The 17235-nt window shown below is 38.7% G+C and overlaps 1 protein-coding gene across 1 annotated transcript in view; it reads right to left on the reverse strand.

Moving 5' to 3' along the window:
* Positions 1-6492, reverse strand: part of MYO3B (myosin IIIB) — a gene marked incomplete at both ends in the record, with an annotated part of 189956 nt that extends 183464 nt beyond the window's left edge. The window contains 2 exons of the mRNA XM_084289478.1: positions 6238-6277; positions 6486-6492. Coding sequence (XP_084145604.1) covers positions 6238-6277; positions 6486-6492 — 47 coding nt within the window. The remainder of the gene's footprint in view (positions 1-6237; positions 6278-6485) is intronic.
* Positions 6493-17235: the final 10743 nt, after the last annotated feature.

Below are 17235 nucleotides of genomic sequence, written 5' to 3' on the forward strand. Positions count from 1 at the left end.
AGACAACTAAGATTTAACTATGCAAAACCTCAAACTGTAAAGCTGAACCCTGTTTCAGAACCTGCTTTAAAAAATCACCTGCCCCAAAAATAACTTTCAAACTTTATTTTTTTCTTCCTCCAATTAAATAAAAAGTTCTTCCAAAATTCTCATGACTTAGAATTTATTATTCAACAAAATTAGTCTTTGTCACAAATTATAAAATGATTCTGATTCTTTAAGTCTCTTAAGTTCATGGAAGTGTAAGACTACTTCCTCTGGCTGATGAAATATTCATACCCATTTGTCATTGGGACTTTAATAAGTAGGAATATAGCCTTTTCTCTTTTGTGCAATACAGAACTGACAAAGACCTTTCCTCCACTTAATTTTGAACGTTGGATTAAGATGCTTCCTGAAACACTCATATTAATTTCCCTTTCCTGTACAACACAGTAGAAGACATAAGTTAAAACTTTCTGAGAAAGATGACTCCGTATTTCAGGTACACAAATAAGGTTTATGTATTTGCACTATCCAAAGTTTACAGAAGTTTTCATCATTAAAACATCACACTTCCATTTTCTGCATCTCTTCAGATGGGCCATTGTTAAGACTCAGAGAAATCTGAATAACGTCCAGGTTAGACCACAGATCTATGTACAATGTTCATGGCATCCTTACAAGAAATAGTCCCAGTAGCATTAATCCTCACAATTTCTTTTGGCAGATATTCATGTTACTTTGAGGCTGCACTCCAGACAGTTTTTACTGATATACAGATACTGATGTACAGACAGAAGAATCACTGGATGTAGCTTTCCCATACTACTACCCCTTACTTAATTACTTGTTTTAGGACAGAGTATGTATCTGTAACTGGCTGCATTCAGAACAGAAAAGCAGACAGGAAAGCAGGACAAAAAAGCTGAGTTCTTAGAGGAAAAAATCATAGTAAATATTGGACTAACATTCCTAACTGGAATTCACATGACACTAACCTACTTAGTATCAGAACCATTCATATATTCCCTCAAATTCACTGACTATTGAAAGTCACAAAATTTTATAAGATCTGTACACTCATATTTATACCAAAACAGAAGCAAGATGTTATACAGTAACACTACCACTCCTAGTAGTCCTAAAGGCATGAAACTAAATACACAAAATGATAAAAACTGCCTACAAATGATCATTTTAAATTTTGTATTTTTAAAGAATATCTTTCCTCTGGTAATTTTCTATGTTTGTAGAAGATATACAGGTTGGAAAATGAACCTGAAATATGACCAAAACACATTCATGCAAAAATGTAAGTTTTGAGCTCAGACAAAAACCGTCTTTCCATCTCATTTCAACAGCATGAAGAGCACATGGGTAACTGGGGAGAATAACCAACATAGTCCTTCTTATGAAAGATTGCAAGCATGGAGACCAACTGGAAAATGAGAAAAAAGAGACAAGTGAAATTCCCAGTTACTGTACGAGCATGCTTGGGGGGTGGGGTGGGGGAACAGCGGGGCAGACCAGAAACAAACCTGTTTCAGAAGTATGATTTTATAGACCTAGAAAACATTCATGCACTGAATTCTTTCACTCTCTAAGAGCGACTACAGCAAGGACCTCCTCCAGAGCCCCATCATGTAAAAAATCATTTACTGAGCCTTCACAGAGCTATAGTGCTGATTGCTGGATTGTTCTTCAGCCGCTTCAGCAGCTCTCACTCTACTACCAGATTCCTGACTTTCAAACACCTCATTTACAGCCTCCATGTTGCTTCACTGAGCAGTGCTGATGGCTGGTTCTCAGTCCCAGAGGGTTTCCAGTTCCCCGTGGTTTAACATTATACTTCCAGTCTCCTGCCTTATGTGTATGCCATCAGAGCTTCTGTCAGTGCTCCCTGAGGAGCTGTTTGTAGTTCTTTCTTCCCAAAAGATTAATATTCCTTTATTTTCTTTCAGTCAACTTGCAGTAAAATGCAAATAAGAGTTGAACAGAAACTACCGAAATGCCTGAGTTTGTATACGCACAGGTTATCAGCAGTAAGTACAGGACAATCAGACAACAGAGAGAGCTCCTACTGCCAATCAAATAGAAGCTATGACTAACGTTCTCCAGAGAACTTTGAAAATTGGAACTGACTCATATTTGGCAGCTAGAACCACTCCATTACTTCCCACTTCAGGAGCACCTTGCCAATAATCAGGAGGAATGACTGCAGCATGGGAAGGCAAATCTGAGGAAGCCTTAAGATTTCTGGACCAAGAACAGTGCTTTGAGGAAGCAGCAGCATTGCAGCCTCATTGAACATTTAGCACTGAAGGCTAAAACACTGTTTTTCCCATTTTGATTGTTGTGGAGTTCATCAGTTTGCAAAAGACATGCCCCTGGAAACTCTGACTTTCACATGTGGAAGCATCATCATAATTTATGACAACAGCAGGGTGGGGTGGGGAGGGACACAATTCTGCCACAATTGTTTATAACTTCAAGGGCATTATCTGATTTAACAAGTACTCTGAACTGTATTCTTAGCATTCGTTTTACATGCATGCCCAGTCTTTCAGCCTGTCTTCTTCCTGCACAGAGGGTAGACTAATTCTTTGTTCCAAATGCCTTTCAACAACTGGGCAAAGGAAGGTGTTCATTTCACAGTGGCTATTTAGCTGCTATGAGGGGGTGTGAAACTAAGCATGTTGTCTCAACAGTGCTGTTGAATTCAGTGAGGCTCTCGGCTGCAATCATATGCCACCATAAATGCCTTTTATCAAGCTATTAAGGCAGCCAGTTTCTCTGTGTTATGGCATATATATGATTACTGTCAGTCGTGATAGTCCTTCACTGTTGAAACTAGAAAGAGTCCAAACTACCACTAGTGAAAAGCAACTTACCCTATTTACACGATTCACTGCTCATCTCCTTTAGTTTATTATTAGATGTTTCTGCAGACCCTCCAAACATTCTGCTAGCATAAATTGCCTCAGTTCCCTGGACCTATGACAGGAACACCAGCAGGGGAGCTGCGTTAACCTTTCTATTTATTATCAGTTGCTAAACTTAGTCACTTCTTTGACACTAACACTGGTCCTTCCTCTACATCTGATCACAACATACATGATCTTCCACACAGCAGACAGTTTAGTTTTATGATCATTTTTCATGAAGACAAGGATCTTGCCATGAAACATGGAGCATCATTCTATGTACCTTTTGCAAGCAAATTTAAAGTAGTATATTCAAAGTATTTTTTTTTCAAAAGAAAGACCCACACAGCTAAAAAAAAAAAAATCAATTAAATGAATGGAGGAATTTTCCGCTGTAAATGTAATACAAATAATTTTTGAACAGGTTTCCAAGAGCACAACAATCTAAAGATGGGTTCTTTTAAAATACTCTGTAACTGTTTGAAGATACACTCTTCTTTCTTGAAGTCCTTTTTAATCACAGAAAATGTTTTGAATCTTGTAGCATACCTACTGTATTTATCTCTTTTCATAATCTCCCCTGGCTTGCTTCTCAGAGCCATTAATTCAAAGCTTCATCTGCTACAGTTGCTCATACTGCAGGTGACATTTATGTTAGGTTTGTTTCCTCAGAAGAAAATGTATTAGAAAAGGTAGTCTGACAGGTCTTTATATCCACTTCACAGGCTGCACATAAAGTATAAAGATCACCCATGTAACTATTGACAGAACAGAAACGGTGGGAGAATAAGTGAAGACAACAAGATGTGCACCAAACATGCCCTCTTCTTACAAACGAGGTGGAATTAATTGCATCTATCATGCAGTCCTCCAGGAAGTTTAAAACACAGTGTGAAAAATGTACAAGGAGACAAGAAAACTGCCATCCCATTCTAAGCTTTTTAGTTCTCCTGGTCTAGTTAACACAACCAGTCTGAGTTTATTCCATATACAGAAGAAAAATGTTAGCAACAGAAATATTACATACTTTGAATAACAGAAGTTGGGGCTTTTAATTTTTTTCTTTTCCTTTCAGAACAGCTTTTGCAAACAAATAACAAATAGGTCAGTGACAGGTTGTTTGGACATGATACAAAGATGACAGGATTTCTCCATGACAAGTGAAGTAACTAGATGACGGTTACATAGGCAGTATCTAGACTACTTAGTTGATATAATTAGAGATCAGAAACCTATAAAATGACATATCTCACCCTATACCTCCAGGTTTTGCTGGCTAATCTCCTCAAAGTCAATTTTAAAGCAAATGCTTTGATGAGACAACAGAACCTGGGGTAAGCTGCTGAGCATTTGAAGGCAAACCATCTTCTACCAGCAAGAGTCTTGGTGTGTTCTGTGGACTGACCCTCAGGTCTTTATAACCCTAAGGAGGAGGACCCTTTGCAGGACACCTCCCTGACAACACGAAATTACAAAGCCTTTACCAAGGCCTTCACAGGGTGCTGTTTGTTAGGGATACTGAGCCCTCCTAAGGAACTGCTCCACAAAAACCTTCTGTCTCCTGACAGTCCACTGCAGAAAATAACACACCTGGTGCAAGGAGACTACAGTTAGTGGACTCTTTGAGACTTCCACACCTGAGTCCAATGGCAAGAATGGGGAAAAGCTGGGAAGGCAGCACAGACAAGGCACAACTTAACAGCTAGCAGCTTCCATGACAGAGCTGGAACTGTGTCAAGGACAAAGTAAGGGCTTCACATGGTACTACAGCAATCCATAGGTGTTCGGGCAGTCTTACCCAAAGGTATCATTTCATCACTCCAAGATCTTCCACCTAGCCCCCAGAGTGTTTATACATTTGCAGGTCACACAGCATTTTGCAGAGGGAACCATGGCATATAGTGCATATCAATGTGCATTCTACTGATTTACTGATTTACAAATCTTGCAAAGACAGCTCTGTCAAAGACAGAGGCATCTGCTGGCTAACAGGAATCAGATCTTTTATATACATGGATAAGTGCCTACCCCTGCAAAAATCTAACTATATTTTGCTAATGTTTTGTGCTAATCTAAGTATATTTTGTCTTGCAAGAGTGAGGATCACCTTAGTGCGACAGCACCAACTGTTTTGTTATTAGCTCCGTTACCACAATGTCTTAGAAAGAGCTACTCTTGTCACTACCAACATGCATATAAGCATGCAAGATCTTTAACTTAACACTTATATATGCAAATCCTTAGTTGGAACCTGTGTTGCCTTCAGCATTAATATTCTCAGTAAACTGATTTTTCTTTAAAAATAAATATTATTCAACCTGTGAGTTTCTTTTCACAATAGGTTGACACTGATGTAGCCATGAATCCTGATGGGGGAGTAAACTACCTTTTTTTCTTTTTTTTTTTTTTAAGCAAAGAACTAAAACAGGAAAAAAACATGCTATGAGTCGATTCTCCAGGCAGGAGGTATAATGAAAGCAGTACAGGCTGCATTCTTCACAGTCCATTCTTCCTTATAGCATTAAGGTTGCAAAAGCTTATTCCGTTTCCAATACTGTAGGCACTACCCATCATCAAAAACATCAACACTACAAACTCCTAACTCAAGACTAGCAGCTGTTAAGGTATGATTTATAACAATCATTCCTTTGAAGAAAACTAACAGGTAAAGCCTGCAGAAATTAAACACTGTAGTTTCTCTCCAAGATGAGGCTGAAGACTTCCCTCAGAAATACAACTAAGATTTTTTCCAGCCACAGAGACCTGTATTTCATCATGCCATGTACCATACAGTTCAAAAGTCTCTGCTTAGCAAGTAGTTTCTGAACAGGAGTAGAAAGAGAAGTAGCTGAACAAGAAGACCACAATCACAAGGGCAGTTCTACCCTTCAGGAATGTTACAGAATGGGATTAACACTTCTAATGCAACCCGAGTCAAATACAGTTGTGTTGCCTTAAGTGCATGAAGGCCGCACTGAGATGCAAAGCAGAGTCAGTAACCAATGTTATTTTGAATACATGCTTTCAGTGAGCAATGTATTAGTCCTCTCACTATGGACTTGGTGTTACAATGAACCTGGGAGTCAGATATTTTGCCTAGCTTGATAGTTTTAGTTTCATTGCTTGAGAAATAATAAATCAATTGAGAAATACAGCTGCAAGCAGAGCAAAACTTCATAGATACTAGCTGCCCATCTGGAATATAATTATGACACATTAGTAGAATAAGACAAGGACTTATCTATTTTGTGGGAAGGGAGACAGAACAACACAATACATTTGTTTTTCACAAAGATGCCATAGGAGATTAAGTTCAAAAATTCTTTCTTACCTAATCCAGTTTGCTTCAGGACTTGCTGAGTTCTCAGACGCTGTAACAACAAACAAGAAAAAGTAAAAGCTTGACAGCTTTCAAGACACTTGAGATCTTTGGCATTTCTCCAGCTATTTCAAAGTAACAGGCTACCCCAGCAAACAGCTGTTGATATACAGGAGCCTGATTGCATGCAGTACGGTTCTGTTACAAAGCTATTAACAATAAAAGAGAATAAGGTGAAAAATTAAAGTTTGCATCCTTACCTGACATAGCTCCTGGTGGCCATATGCTGGACTCTGCAAAAGGTGCTGTCCCTCTGAGCAATAAACCTAGAACGGTTGAAGGCTGAATTATTAACAAGAACATGAGGAGTTCTCAAGCACATGATGAATGAAACAGAAATCCAAAACTTATAGCCTGATTTACTTTGTAAAGGGAACTTAAGAGAGTTTCCTGAATGCTCATTCAGTTGATCTATTTCAAATATACGGCGGCACATGGAAAGAAGCAGCACGATGCTTTACTGCAGTGCAGGGTTAACAATTAACACAGTTCTCTAAATCATTTTCATAGTAATCTCTTACAAAGTGGAATTTGACTATAATGGAAATGGCTGACTTTTATTATATGGCTGTTGTATACGTTCCCATTCCCCTAGTCGCCTCTCTTCAGTCATTAGCAGCTAATGTGCTTCCAACGCTGTGTTTTGGCCTCCAGCTTTTTTGTACCTAAGACCATAGATGTGCTCTTCAAGCAGCTGATAATTGCACCGATACAGTCTCTAAGTTCATACAGTATTTCTGGTTTAAAATTGGGTCATCCAATTAACTTTGAATATGGCACAGCTGGAATGAAATCAATGATTTCTGGGCAAAGGCTGAAAGTTCTCTAACATAACTTTGTGTCTTTTGATACTGCTGATAGCAATTAGAAAGTAGCAACCAACATAAGAAGCCTTGCCAGGATGAAAGAAAAAATTGACATCAATTTCTTCTCTCAAGAGAATTTTCTAGTTCTTCTGTATTATGTTCTGCAGAATTCTTATTAATACTTGCAGTGCCGTGCAGCACACTCTAATGATCAGCACAGCTTTCAGGAAGTGACCTTATCTATTCAGAAACTCAGGTTCCTAATTCTAGGGGCATGAGACACAGGGCTTGTGAACATTAACATGGAAGTTGGACATTCAGATTGAAACTCACAGCAATGAGAACACAGGACCAGTATGTGCAGCCAGGAGATGGGCAACTCTGAGGAAATGGCCATACCTGAAACTCTGTCTATATGAGGGAAGCAACTCAGTGCCTCTGTGCAACTGGGACTGAGAGCCTCAACTTGCTTTCTCTATTTAAGTATCTTCCCCCTATTGAAAATCGCTGCTCTATCTTATACCGTGCTCTGGGTTCGCTTCTGCACAAGCTTGTTTTATTACCTGGTCAAGTATTATTTCCAAAAAGTCTACTCTGGGTACCCAAAGCACAAGAACAAAAATAGAATAAAGAATAAGGCAAAGTGCATTTCTTACACATTTGGTAGATAGGACATAAAAAGTTCGTATTTGAGAGGAAACAGTAAGTAACATATTGCAGTGACTTTAGGAAGTCTGTACAACTCACAGAATCACAGAATTTCTAGGTTGGAAGAGACCTCAAAATCATCGAGTCCAACCTCTGACCTAACACTAACAGTCTCGCAGACTTCAGAGAAAACTCACAGACTTCAGCGAAAAAGGAAAAAAGCAATCGTGGGTAATAAGACAAAGTACTGAAGGGGAGAAACATGAAACTGAGACAAAGAAAGTTAAATAGGAATGGTGGAAATATGTAGAGCTTCACAGACACAGTAAGAGACACTTGATATAATGGGAACAAACTGTAAGGATCTGTAAGATTGAATTATATGATAAACAAAGCAGGAGTGTAATCAGCAGGAGAAAAGTACATGTAGAAGATAAGAAGGAGAAACTAAAACTGGGATATGATGAGGAATTTTTTTTTTATATAACAAGTATAACAGGTATATATAACTAGGTATAACTAGTAAAATTCAGACCTAGAAGTGCCGCCTATGGAAAAAAAATAAAAATAAATAAAAGCAAGACTGGAAAGCGGCATCAGCACACATGTATGAACACCCAAGAGACAAATTGAATCCCAGGCTTGAATGTCAGTCAAATGGCTGCCTCTCACATTCAGACACACGAAAGCTGAATAACCAGTTCCGCTTCCTATGAGTAAAACCCTGCTAAGTAAAAGATAGGAAGTGTATATTTATTCATACAGGTACTATCTGTTTTACAGAATACATAGTTTTCAGTTATTACACACAATGTGGGCATAATAATTCACTGCAGATTAAAAACAAACAGATTTTTTCAGCAAAATTAACAGCTTAATATATTGTTGAAGCTTTCAACTAAGAACTCCGAGTCCCTGGAAATTACATCCCTTTTAAGTGTTCCAGGTTGCTTACCACAAAAATTGATGGACTTAATGTAAGCATTACTGTGTGAATTTGAGGGGTAAATGATCCATAATAGTTCCTGCAGTAGTAGTGGTGTGAGTAGAAGACAGACGGAGATGGAATTTTCTTGTGAACCACAGAAACTGTGTGTACAGTGAGAAAGGTCCATGCTCAGCCAAAAAATACACCGTCCTTGCAGAATGTTAGACAAACAGCTGCCTGAACTGATACTTGTAATTATGCCATTACCTCTGGTATGCTGATCACATTCACCAATGTACCACTCACCTCCCTCCACAGTCAATATTTTACCACCAGCACAGGACAGAGGAAAAGAAAATTGATTTCAGTTACTTTAATTGTCATCAACCATAAAGCAATCATGCTAAACTGGCAAAAAACAAGACATTTTCCACAGCTTTACACTTTCTCCTCGTAATCTGACCAATGAAGTAGTGTCTATAAGAACAGGAGGAGCAACGAAAGACGCAAAAGGTCATGTGCAGCTTTAACTCTTCCCTTATTCCAAGATGTTTTTATTATACATGCCCTACTACTAAAAACTACTCACCTGTCCAGTTTGCTTGGGGGTCTGTATGAGGTTTTTTTCTCCCTTCTTTTATCTTGCTAATCCTTAGGCTCTCCCCTCATCACACTTTCTCTCTCTTGTATCTGCTTGGATTAGATCACAGGAATTTACCTCTAGAAATGAAGAAAAAGTAAGGTTGTAAGAACTAACAGAAAAGAAGCTAGAGCTACAAACACACAGAAGAGAAGCTACAGCTACAAACACACAGTATCATGCTAAGTGCTGTTCAAATGACAGTTTAAAACTATGGCTAGAAAAAAAAATAATCACTGGACGATTTTTCTTAAACAGAACAAAAGCAAAACAATACCAGAATTTTCAGTATTTCAAAACACTTTCCTGAAGATAAACATTCTTTGATGACCCTCATAGCACTCACTGCACAGTCTACAAACACTGTTCGTTATTCTCTTCTCCTTCACTTCCTCTGTGGCAGAAGGCTGGTAAAGGCTCTGTTTTTCTGCAATACAGAATGTTTCTCAGGACAAGCTTGCACTCAGGAGTCCTTTGTTAGTGAGCTGCTCCAGCCATTAGCACAGCAAGAATCATTGTCTTTGTCCACTGAACTTTTTATTCTGAATGCATTTGGAAAAAACACTGCAAAATTGGTCCTGGCAGCTCTTAAAGCAACTGAACAGCTACTGTGCTTCCACTAAATCTCTCATCCCTGTAGTTATAAAGGCAAGAATACAGGTATGTTTCTTCTTTGGACAATACTGGAAAAATCACTTACTGTGCACATACATCAACAGGACAGCACACAGGTCTGAGGAAGGAATCATACAGCTGTCCTCGCTCTCCAGTGCACAACAGCGTATCACTGCAGATAATATTCCTATAGGCGCTTAAGCACGGAGCAGCATGTGCAGCAAGCATCAACGCAAGAGTGAAAAAGTTCATATTTTCCCTGTTTCTGCACTGATCCATTTGCACTTAAACTGACCTTTAATTTCAAAAGAGTCTGACCTGGCTTGTACCTGTAACCTGTAATCACCTTGCTTCTAGACAGACAACCATATGAAAATATTAGCCTGGGAGCAAACTTGGTCTGCTTTGTGCTAGTCACATTTTTATTGTTGGAACAGAACTTGGGTGAACTCTTCTATTTTTAGTTAATATGCTATACTGCCAATAGCCTATATTGACTTGAATAAACACTACAGGATGTAAGGATATGACGTCAGAAAAAATAATACATTAGTGTGAAATCATACATCAGGAATTAAGTGGACTTTAATTCTGAGGTGGACTTTAATTCTAGGGTCTAAAAAAAAAAAATAGGTTTGACGTATTTTCAGAATACATTCCACAAGACTCAACAGCTAGTTAAGATATAACTAATTCACTGTTTTTTCCAGAAAAACCTCAGTAACTACATCTGGTTTGCTGACGCTTAACCAGTATTAAACATCTTCATACTGGAATAGCTTTTAACTTAATTATTTCAAAGTATCTCAAAACAAAATACTGATCCTTGGTTTTCAATATGCAATGAAATTGGAATTTTAGAATGGAGATTTTGAAGGGAAGAATGAAGTGAATAATTAGCTTTTAAATATTAAAACTAAAAACTATTTTGTATTTATACAGAACGGAATGTTTAGAGAAGTAACTAAAAAGACATTTTATAGGTTCTCAGTTTGCGTGTAGTATTGCCTGAAGATGTTACCTTTTCTTAAATAATTACCTGTCTACATACCAGGGAGGAAGAAAAATACACATGTATCAGTTTAAAGGAACGAAACAAATATTGTACTACTTGCAAACCATATCACAGTTCATTAGTACGTAGCAGGTCACTCACAGAAGTGCTCTAGAGCAAGTCGGGCCTGCCTTGGCACTTAGGGAACGTGTACGTTTCTTCAGTTGTTCATGGCTTTGCCCTGATGTGCCTGACTCCTGTCACACTTACTTCTCAGATTGTAGAAACCACGGAGGGCTTTTGTATTCGAGTATTGCTTTCATATACATTTTGGAAAACTGACAGCTGCAGGGGCAAGCTACCTGCGCAACCGCCGCAGAGCCGCGGCCTTCTGAGGGCACCGGGGTAAAAACAAGATGCCGGCGGCAGGGCCGAGCCGTGGCGGCGCAGCCCCCTCAGGGTTACCTCAGAGCCCACAGCCCCAGCCTGGCTCGCAGCGCCAGCGCACTGCGGGGCACACGGCGGCCGCCATTTCGAAGCCCGGCTCCGCTGAGGCGCGATTCCCGCTCCCACCGCCCCATCCCTGGCCCCGCGGGGCTGAGGAGCTGGCAGGAGCGGAGCTTCGCATCCCCCCGCCTCGCCTCGCCTCGCCTCACACAGGTGAGGGGAGTCGTGGTGCTGCGAGGCGCAGCCGGGGCCGCCCCGCTCCGAGGCGGGAGGAGCGTTCCCGCCTCTGGCCGCAGCCGGGGCTGCGCTGAGGCCTCGCGGCTTTGGGCGGGAAATTACCTCAGAGCGGTAATGGCTGCGGAGCGCAGTAAGGGCCAGGGGGTCTCAGGAAAGGTCGATTAAACACCGTAAGAGAAAAGCGATGTTTAGTGAGGTCTTAAAGAAGTAGTTAGAGCAAGAAATGCGTATAAATGTATAGTTTTGCATTTCTTTCAGTGACACTTACTAAACACCGTGGTATTCTCTGTGTCTGCTGCACTACCCAAAACAAAACAGAGAGCACAGGTCCCTCTGCGCTTTGGGAAGTTGTTCCGGTGAAAGAAATGCCTTATAAAGCTTTCCTCTTATCTTTGAGCCCATTATGCATAGCTGTACTGGGGCTTAGCCATGGTCATTTTTTCAGATTATTTCTGGTTGCCTGATCAGCAGAAATTCGGATAGGTACGCTGATACACTTTTCCTTGTTTGAAAAACCAAACAAACAGGAGGCTGTTCAATTGCTCTCAGTGTGCCAGTACTTTTTTTCAAGCCAGCATGTCCCCAGGGCTCCTTGCTCGCCTTCCCCTACCAATCTCAGCATAAGCATTTTGCCAGCTAATTGCAACCACCCTCTGCTTCTTCCACGGGGTGGTTTTTTTAATCTGTCTCACATGCTTAGAGATCCATAAACTGAGCAGACCTATTTTCATAGTCAAAAACATGCAGTTCAGCTCTGCGTTTCCAGGGTCTGTGTTTTGGGTGACAATTCCTATCATTCTAATTATTCTGTTATGAATAAAGAGCAACTACTGTATTCGTCAACTTCAGTCAGGTCTGGCTCACTCCAGCATCCAATATAACTGTAAATGTGAAAGCGCTGTATTGGCTCTCATCTCTATTTCCTTGGACTAACAAGGAGTCTGTAAGTCATATTTTTAATTAAAAAAAAAAAAAAAAAAAAAGAGGTTCTTCCTGCACTCCCTTTCTCAATTGCTGCACCAATTTTGATTTAACAGACCAATAGTTTCTAACAGTGAATTGTCATCATTCTGACAATACTTTTTTTTTAAATCCTTTCTCTTGATTAGAAGGTTCTGAGCTTTGTAATCCTATCCACACACATTTTTCTTGCATCCTAGTAAGCTAATACAAAATAATCCTTTAGCAAAACTGAAAGTAACCGAAGGCAAACCTTGATTCAGATAGGAACATAGGTTATCAGCATTTTCTCTGAATTTAGCCCATGGCAGCATTAGAATGAAACTGAGGTGATGTGACAGTCTTCAGGAAGCTTTGCTGAGCAATGCTCCTTTTCATATTACTGTTGTTTTGTTGAATTCTTGTACACTGGTGTACGCAAAAACCTTCATCACAAGCCATTATTTTCTCTGTCCACAGTTGCAAAACTCCTGTAGTATAAATTATATAAATGGTATAATAACAAGTAACAGACAGCTCACGCATCTAGTCAAGCTGACCCTCTCAGACAGCCAGCAGGCTTGTCTAAGGGGGATCCAAATGCCCTTATCCTACATGCCCTAAGTCTACAGAAGTTATACAAAAACATCCCTTTCAGCTGTGCAGTAAGTTCTAAAACATCATTGCTCTTTATTGTCTTGCGTAAGAATCAAGCTATATTCAAGCAAAGATAACATCTACATGTAATAATCTTTACGTCTTTCTTTAGGATTCTCAAGAATTACAAAATTCAGGAGTTCTGGGTATTCCTAGATTTCTCTCACAGTTTATGTGTTGGTTTTGAACTACAGAAACTTCCCTGATTATCAGTCTTCTGGCTGATAAAATCTAGACCTTTCTGAGCTCTGTTACAAAAGCTCATCCATAGTCATCCTAATCTTAATCTTTTTTTTTTTTTTTTCTTTTTCCCCTTTTCCATCTCTAGAATTTACTAGCTTGCTTTGTTCTGGTGATGATATTTTCACTAGCTACTTGCATGCCAGCTAGAATGTTTCCAAACACTACCAGACTGTTCAACATACCTGTTTACAGTGAGGGTACAGTCACAATGGGTAACTACACTGTACTGGAGCTACATGAGTGGTGTGCTTGCAGACTTCATGTCATGTGGTAGATTTCCCAACAGACAATGGTTTTCCACAGTGCAGCAATTTTCATTGCAGTAGCTTCATTCCAGTAAAACTGGAATTCACAACTTGTCAGTAGAGTCATCCATGAATTTCACAAATAAATTAATAAGGAATTTGAAAAGGCAAATAGAGATATAAGTTCAAATCAAAACCAAACAAAATGTTATATTAATTCTAACAAGCCCATTTCAGCAAGAACAAATTTCAGAACACATTATCCTTCAATTTTTGTAATGTTATACAGGATAAATAGGTTTATATTTAGTCGTTCTTTACTGGTACCTGCACTTCTTATTGCCTTTGTCAGCAGATTATTATTGTTATTGTTTGCAGTAATAAATAGAGTTGTCAGTCCTAAACTAGCTTCCATGAATGTAGTTCATCCCATAGCTGAACTAAAACTAGCCCTATTTAAGTGCAGCCATTGGTGGGTTTTTTTGCTTGCAGATCTTCAGTAGAAAAGAACAACTCTTAATTGTTGTCATGGTTCTGATTACATGCGCAGTGATGATTGACCCATTATACTATGGGTCTAGTGCAAGCTCAGCAGGAGATTGTGTTATTCCTAGTCCTTCTTTAGACCGTATTTAAAAATCAAATAATTTCTTTTAATTTCTTATTTTGTGTGGCCATGGTTAGATGCTAAAAAGCCAAAATCTATTATTAAATGAAATGTTATAAAATATTATAGAATTGAATGGATATGGAACATTTTTTCACAGTAAGAAGTAATGCTGTATTTAACTGATGAGCTTTTCCAAGTATATTCTATGGATGTGTTCAGTTGCTGCACATTTTTCAGTATTTTTTTTCCATGCATGTGTGAATTTGTTAACAAATTTGTTAACAGTTAAATTGCCATACATTACTGACTGGTACTCAGTCATGTAACCAACAGGTTATAAATGGAAATACTTTAATCATAAAATGTATTGTAATGAAACCTACTCTTTCAGTAATTAAGAAATGGAGATGCCCTGATAGGTTGTATATAATCTTTAAGTGGATATACACAAGCATTATTCACTAGAGTTATTTCCCTTAGAAGTCAGACCTTCATGGTTTTTAAATACTTGTTCATCTCTGTATGCATATTTCTTTGGCCAGAGATGGACTTGCAATTATAAACAGAATGCTTGGTTGCATTAACCTACACACATCATAAACACTGATGAAGGAGATGTTAAAGTAATAATAATATTAAACAGGTTTGCTTGAAGAGGAGAAACGGTTGCTGAAGATTTTGAGGACACTGCTGAAACCTTTACTATTTCCATGAAAACCTTGAGACAGTTTGAATGCTGGCTATGCAAGTTTGGATAGAGCACTCTGAATTTTAAGTGTCTGAGTCAATGCATATTGCGTGATACTGTCTTGTCCTACCAGGTCACGTGGGTGCTGCTTCAGTTTTCCTTTCTCAGCTTTTAAATAAATACAAATGCATCCTTGTTCAAGGATTGCCACCGTCTTGGAGAAAAGAAACAAACTCTGTGGCTCAGCTAGTTCTGCACATGTCTATCTTACCATCAGCCTTCAGCTTTGCTCATGGGGAGAACTTGGGATAAGCACTGCCTCCATCAGTTCTTGCCTCCTTTTCCAGATCACATCCTACGTTGTTCACGTGGAAACATTCCCCCATCATGCTTGCTACTTTCTTTTCCTTATCTGTGTCTCTGCCTAAGAGTAGGATTCCTATATTTCTGAGAGCAAAAAGGACAAAAAAATGAACTATGCAGAGACTGTGGTGTCCTATCGTTTCTAATAGCTCCCTGGGAGAGTCCAAGAGCCTATCTCCAGTCCCAGGGTCCAGGCTGCAGCAGTTGGGGCCCCTGAAAGAAAACAAAGCTGTGAGTTCTCAGCCCACTGAGCCAAAGCCTAGACTTTTTTTTTTCTGTAGTACAGAAAAAAAGCTGCATAAGGAAAAAATAAAATCAGACAGTATTTCATGTTTAAAATAATCTATGCAAATTCCAAATAATTATGCAGCATATGACTCAAATCAATAGCAATGCTGGGTAAGAGAAATCTAGTTCTTTATTGGCCTCATTTCTTCTTAGAGCACCATGTCTTTCTAATGAGTTCCCTTAGCGTTCAACATCCATCGATGCTGCCACATGCTTACAAAGGTAAATCATTTGAATGGGTTTAGCTTTTTCCTATTTATTGTTGCCAGGGGAACCACGTTGTTGTATTCACCAATGTAATATATCTTTTGACGTGCTTTTTTGAGGACCAGATACAACAGATATGCAGCATCCTTGGAAATACACTCATACTGAAATAACTGAGCTTGAGATTGTTTTGGATTTCTTACTTCTTCAGACTGATGAGACTTGTAAAATTGTATCATACGAGTAATATTCACTAATTCTGCCCACAATTTAAACAGTGATAGATATTTCACTGACTGAGACTAATAGGGCCCATTTACTTTTTTTTTTAATACTCTTTTCTTTGTATAAGGTGAACGGTTTATTTTTATTATGAAGTGTTGCTATTATCAGGCATTTGACTAAAAAAAGTAATCTGATAAGGGATAAAAAGGACAAAATGAAAGTATAAGCTATTTCTGAGTAGCTAAGTGGCTGAAGGTTATTTGAATGACATCTATCGTGCTGTAAAGTATCACTTGTACAAATACAGTATCAGATTCATGAAACATAATAAGCATCTTTGATTCTCAGAATGTTTGTTTCTTGTAATAGATTCTGGCAGAAAAAAATGTAGAGGTGTTGAAGAGATATAAGTATGTCTAGCGTCATGTTTGGCTGTGGGAAACAAACCAATTTTAACTTCCTGGTGATATTGATTACTGCCAAAATATCTCTGTGGGAAGGGGCAACATTTGAGATTGGAGGCAATAAACCATGAAAACAAAAAAAAAGCATGGAAGTAGAACAAAGCATGAAAGGACCATTGCTCACTCAAATCCTACATGTGTATTTATAATCCTTTGTTGATGGGAGGTCAGGTGCAAAAAACATTCCTTGACACCTGAAAAATAGACAAAGGTTCATTATCTACTTTATTTGTGAGTAGCTTAGCAAAAGTTGAAAGAAATCATGTGATGAGAAATGTATTAGACAAGAAGAGCTGTAAGCAATTCAGATAGCTAAAATATACATACGTTATAAGCAGCATAAGTAATTGACTAAGGGAACTCAACTCTATGGTGAAATTTTTCTCCTAGAAAATTCCTGCTCCATGATGCTAAGTAATGAAGGGGAAAAAAAAAATAGTACTTTAGCTCCAGTCCTTAAAACATTTGTTTCCCTACTCAATGGAAGTGGAAATGTCTACCACCCACGTGGTACATACTACGGATAAAGGCAAAAGGAATAATAAATTGCTTATTGGGTAGTAAACTACTCTATGATGTGAGGGGTTTCCATGGAACCAGCTCCTGTTTTCACAAATTAAGAGACCGGCCTGTTCTACATCAAATAACAGAATTACAGGAAATGGCTTTTCAAATTATGGTATTTTTATAGAGGCTCATTTTGAAA

Source organism: Netta rufina (genome assembly GCF_964035555.1).
Source record: "Netta rufina genome assembly, chromosome: 6".
Lineage (NCBI taxonomy): Eukaryota > Metazoa > Chordata > Aves > Anseriformes > Anatidae > Netta > Netta rufina.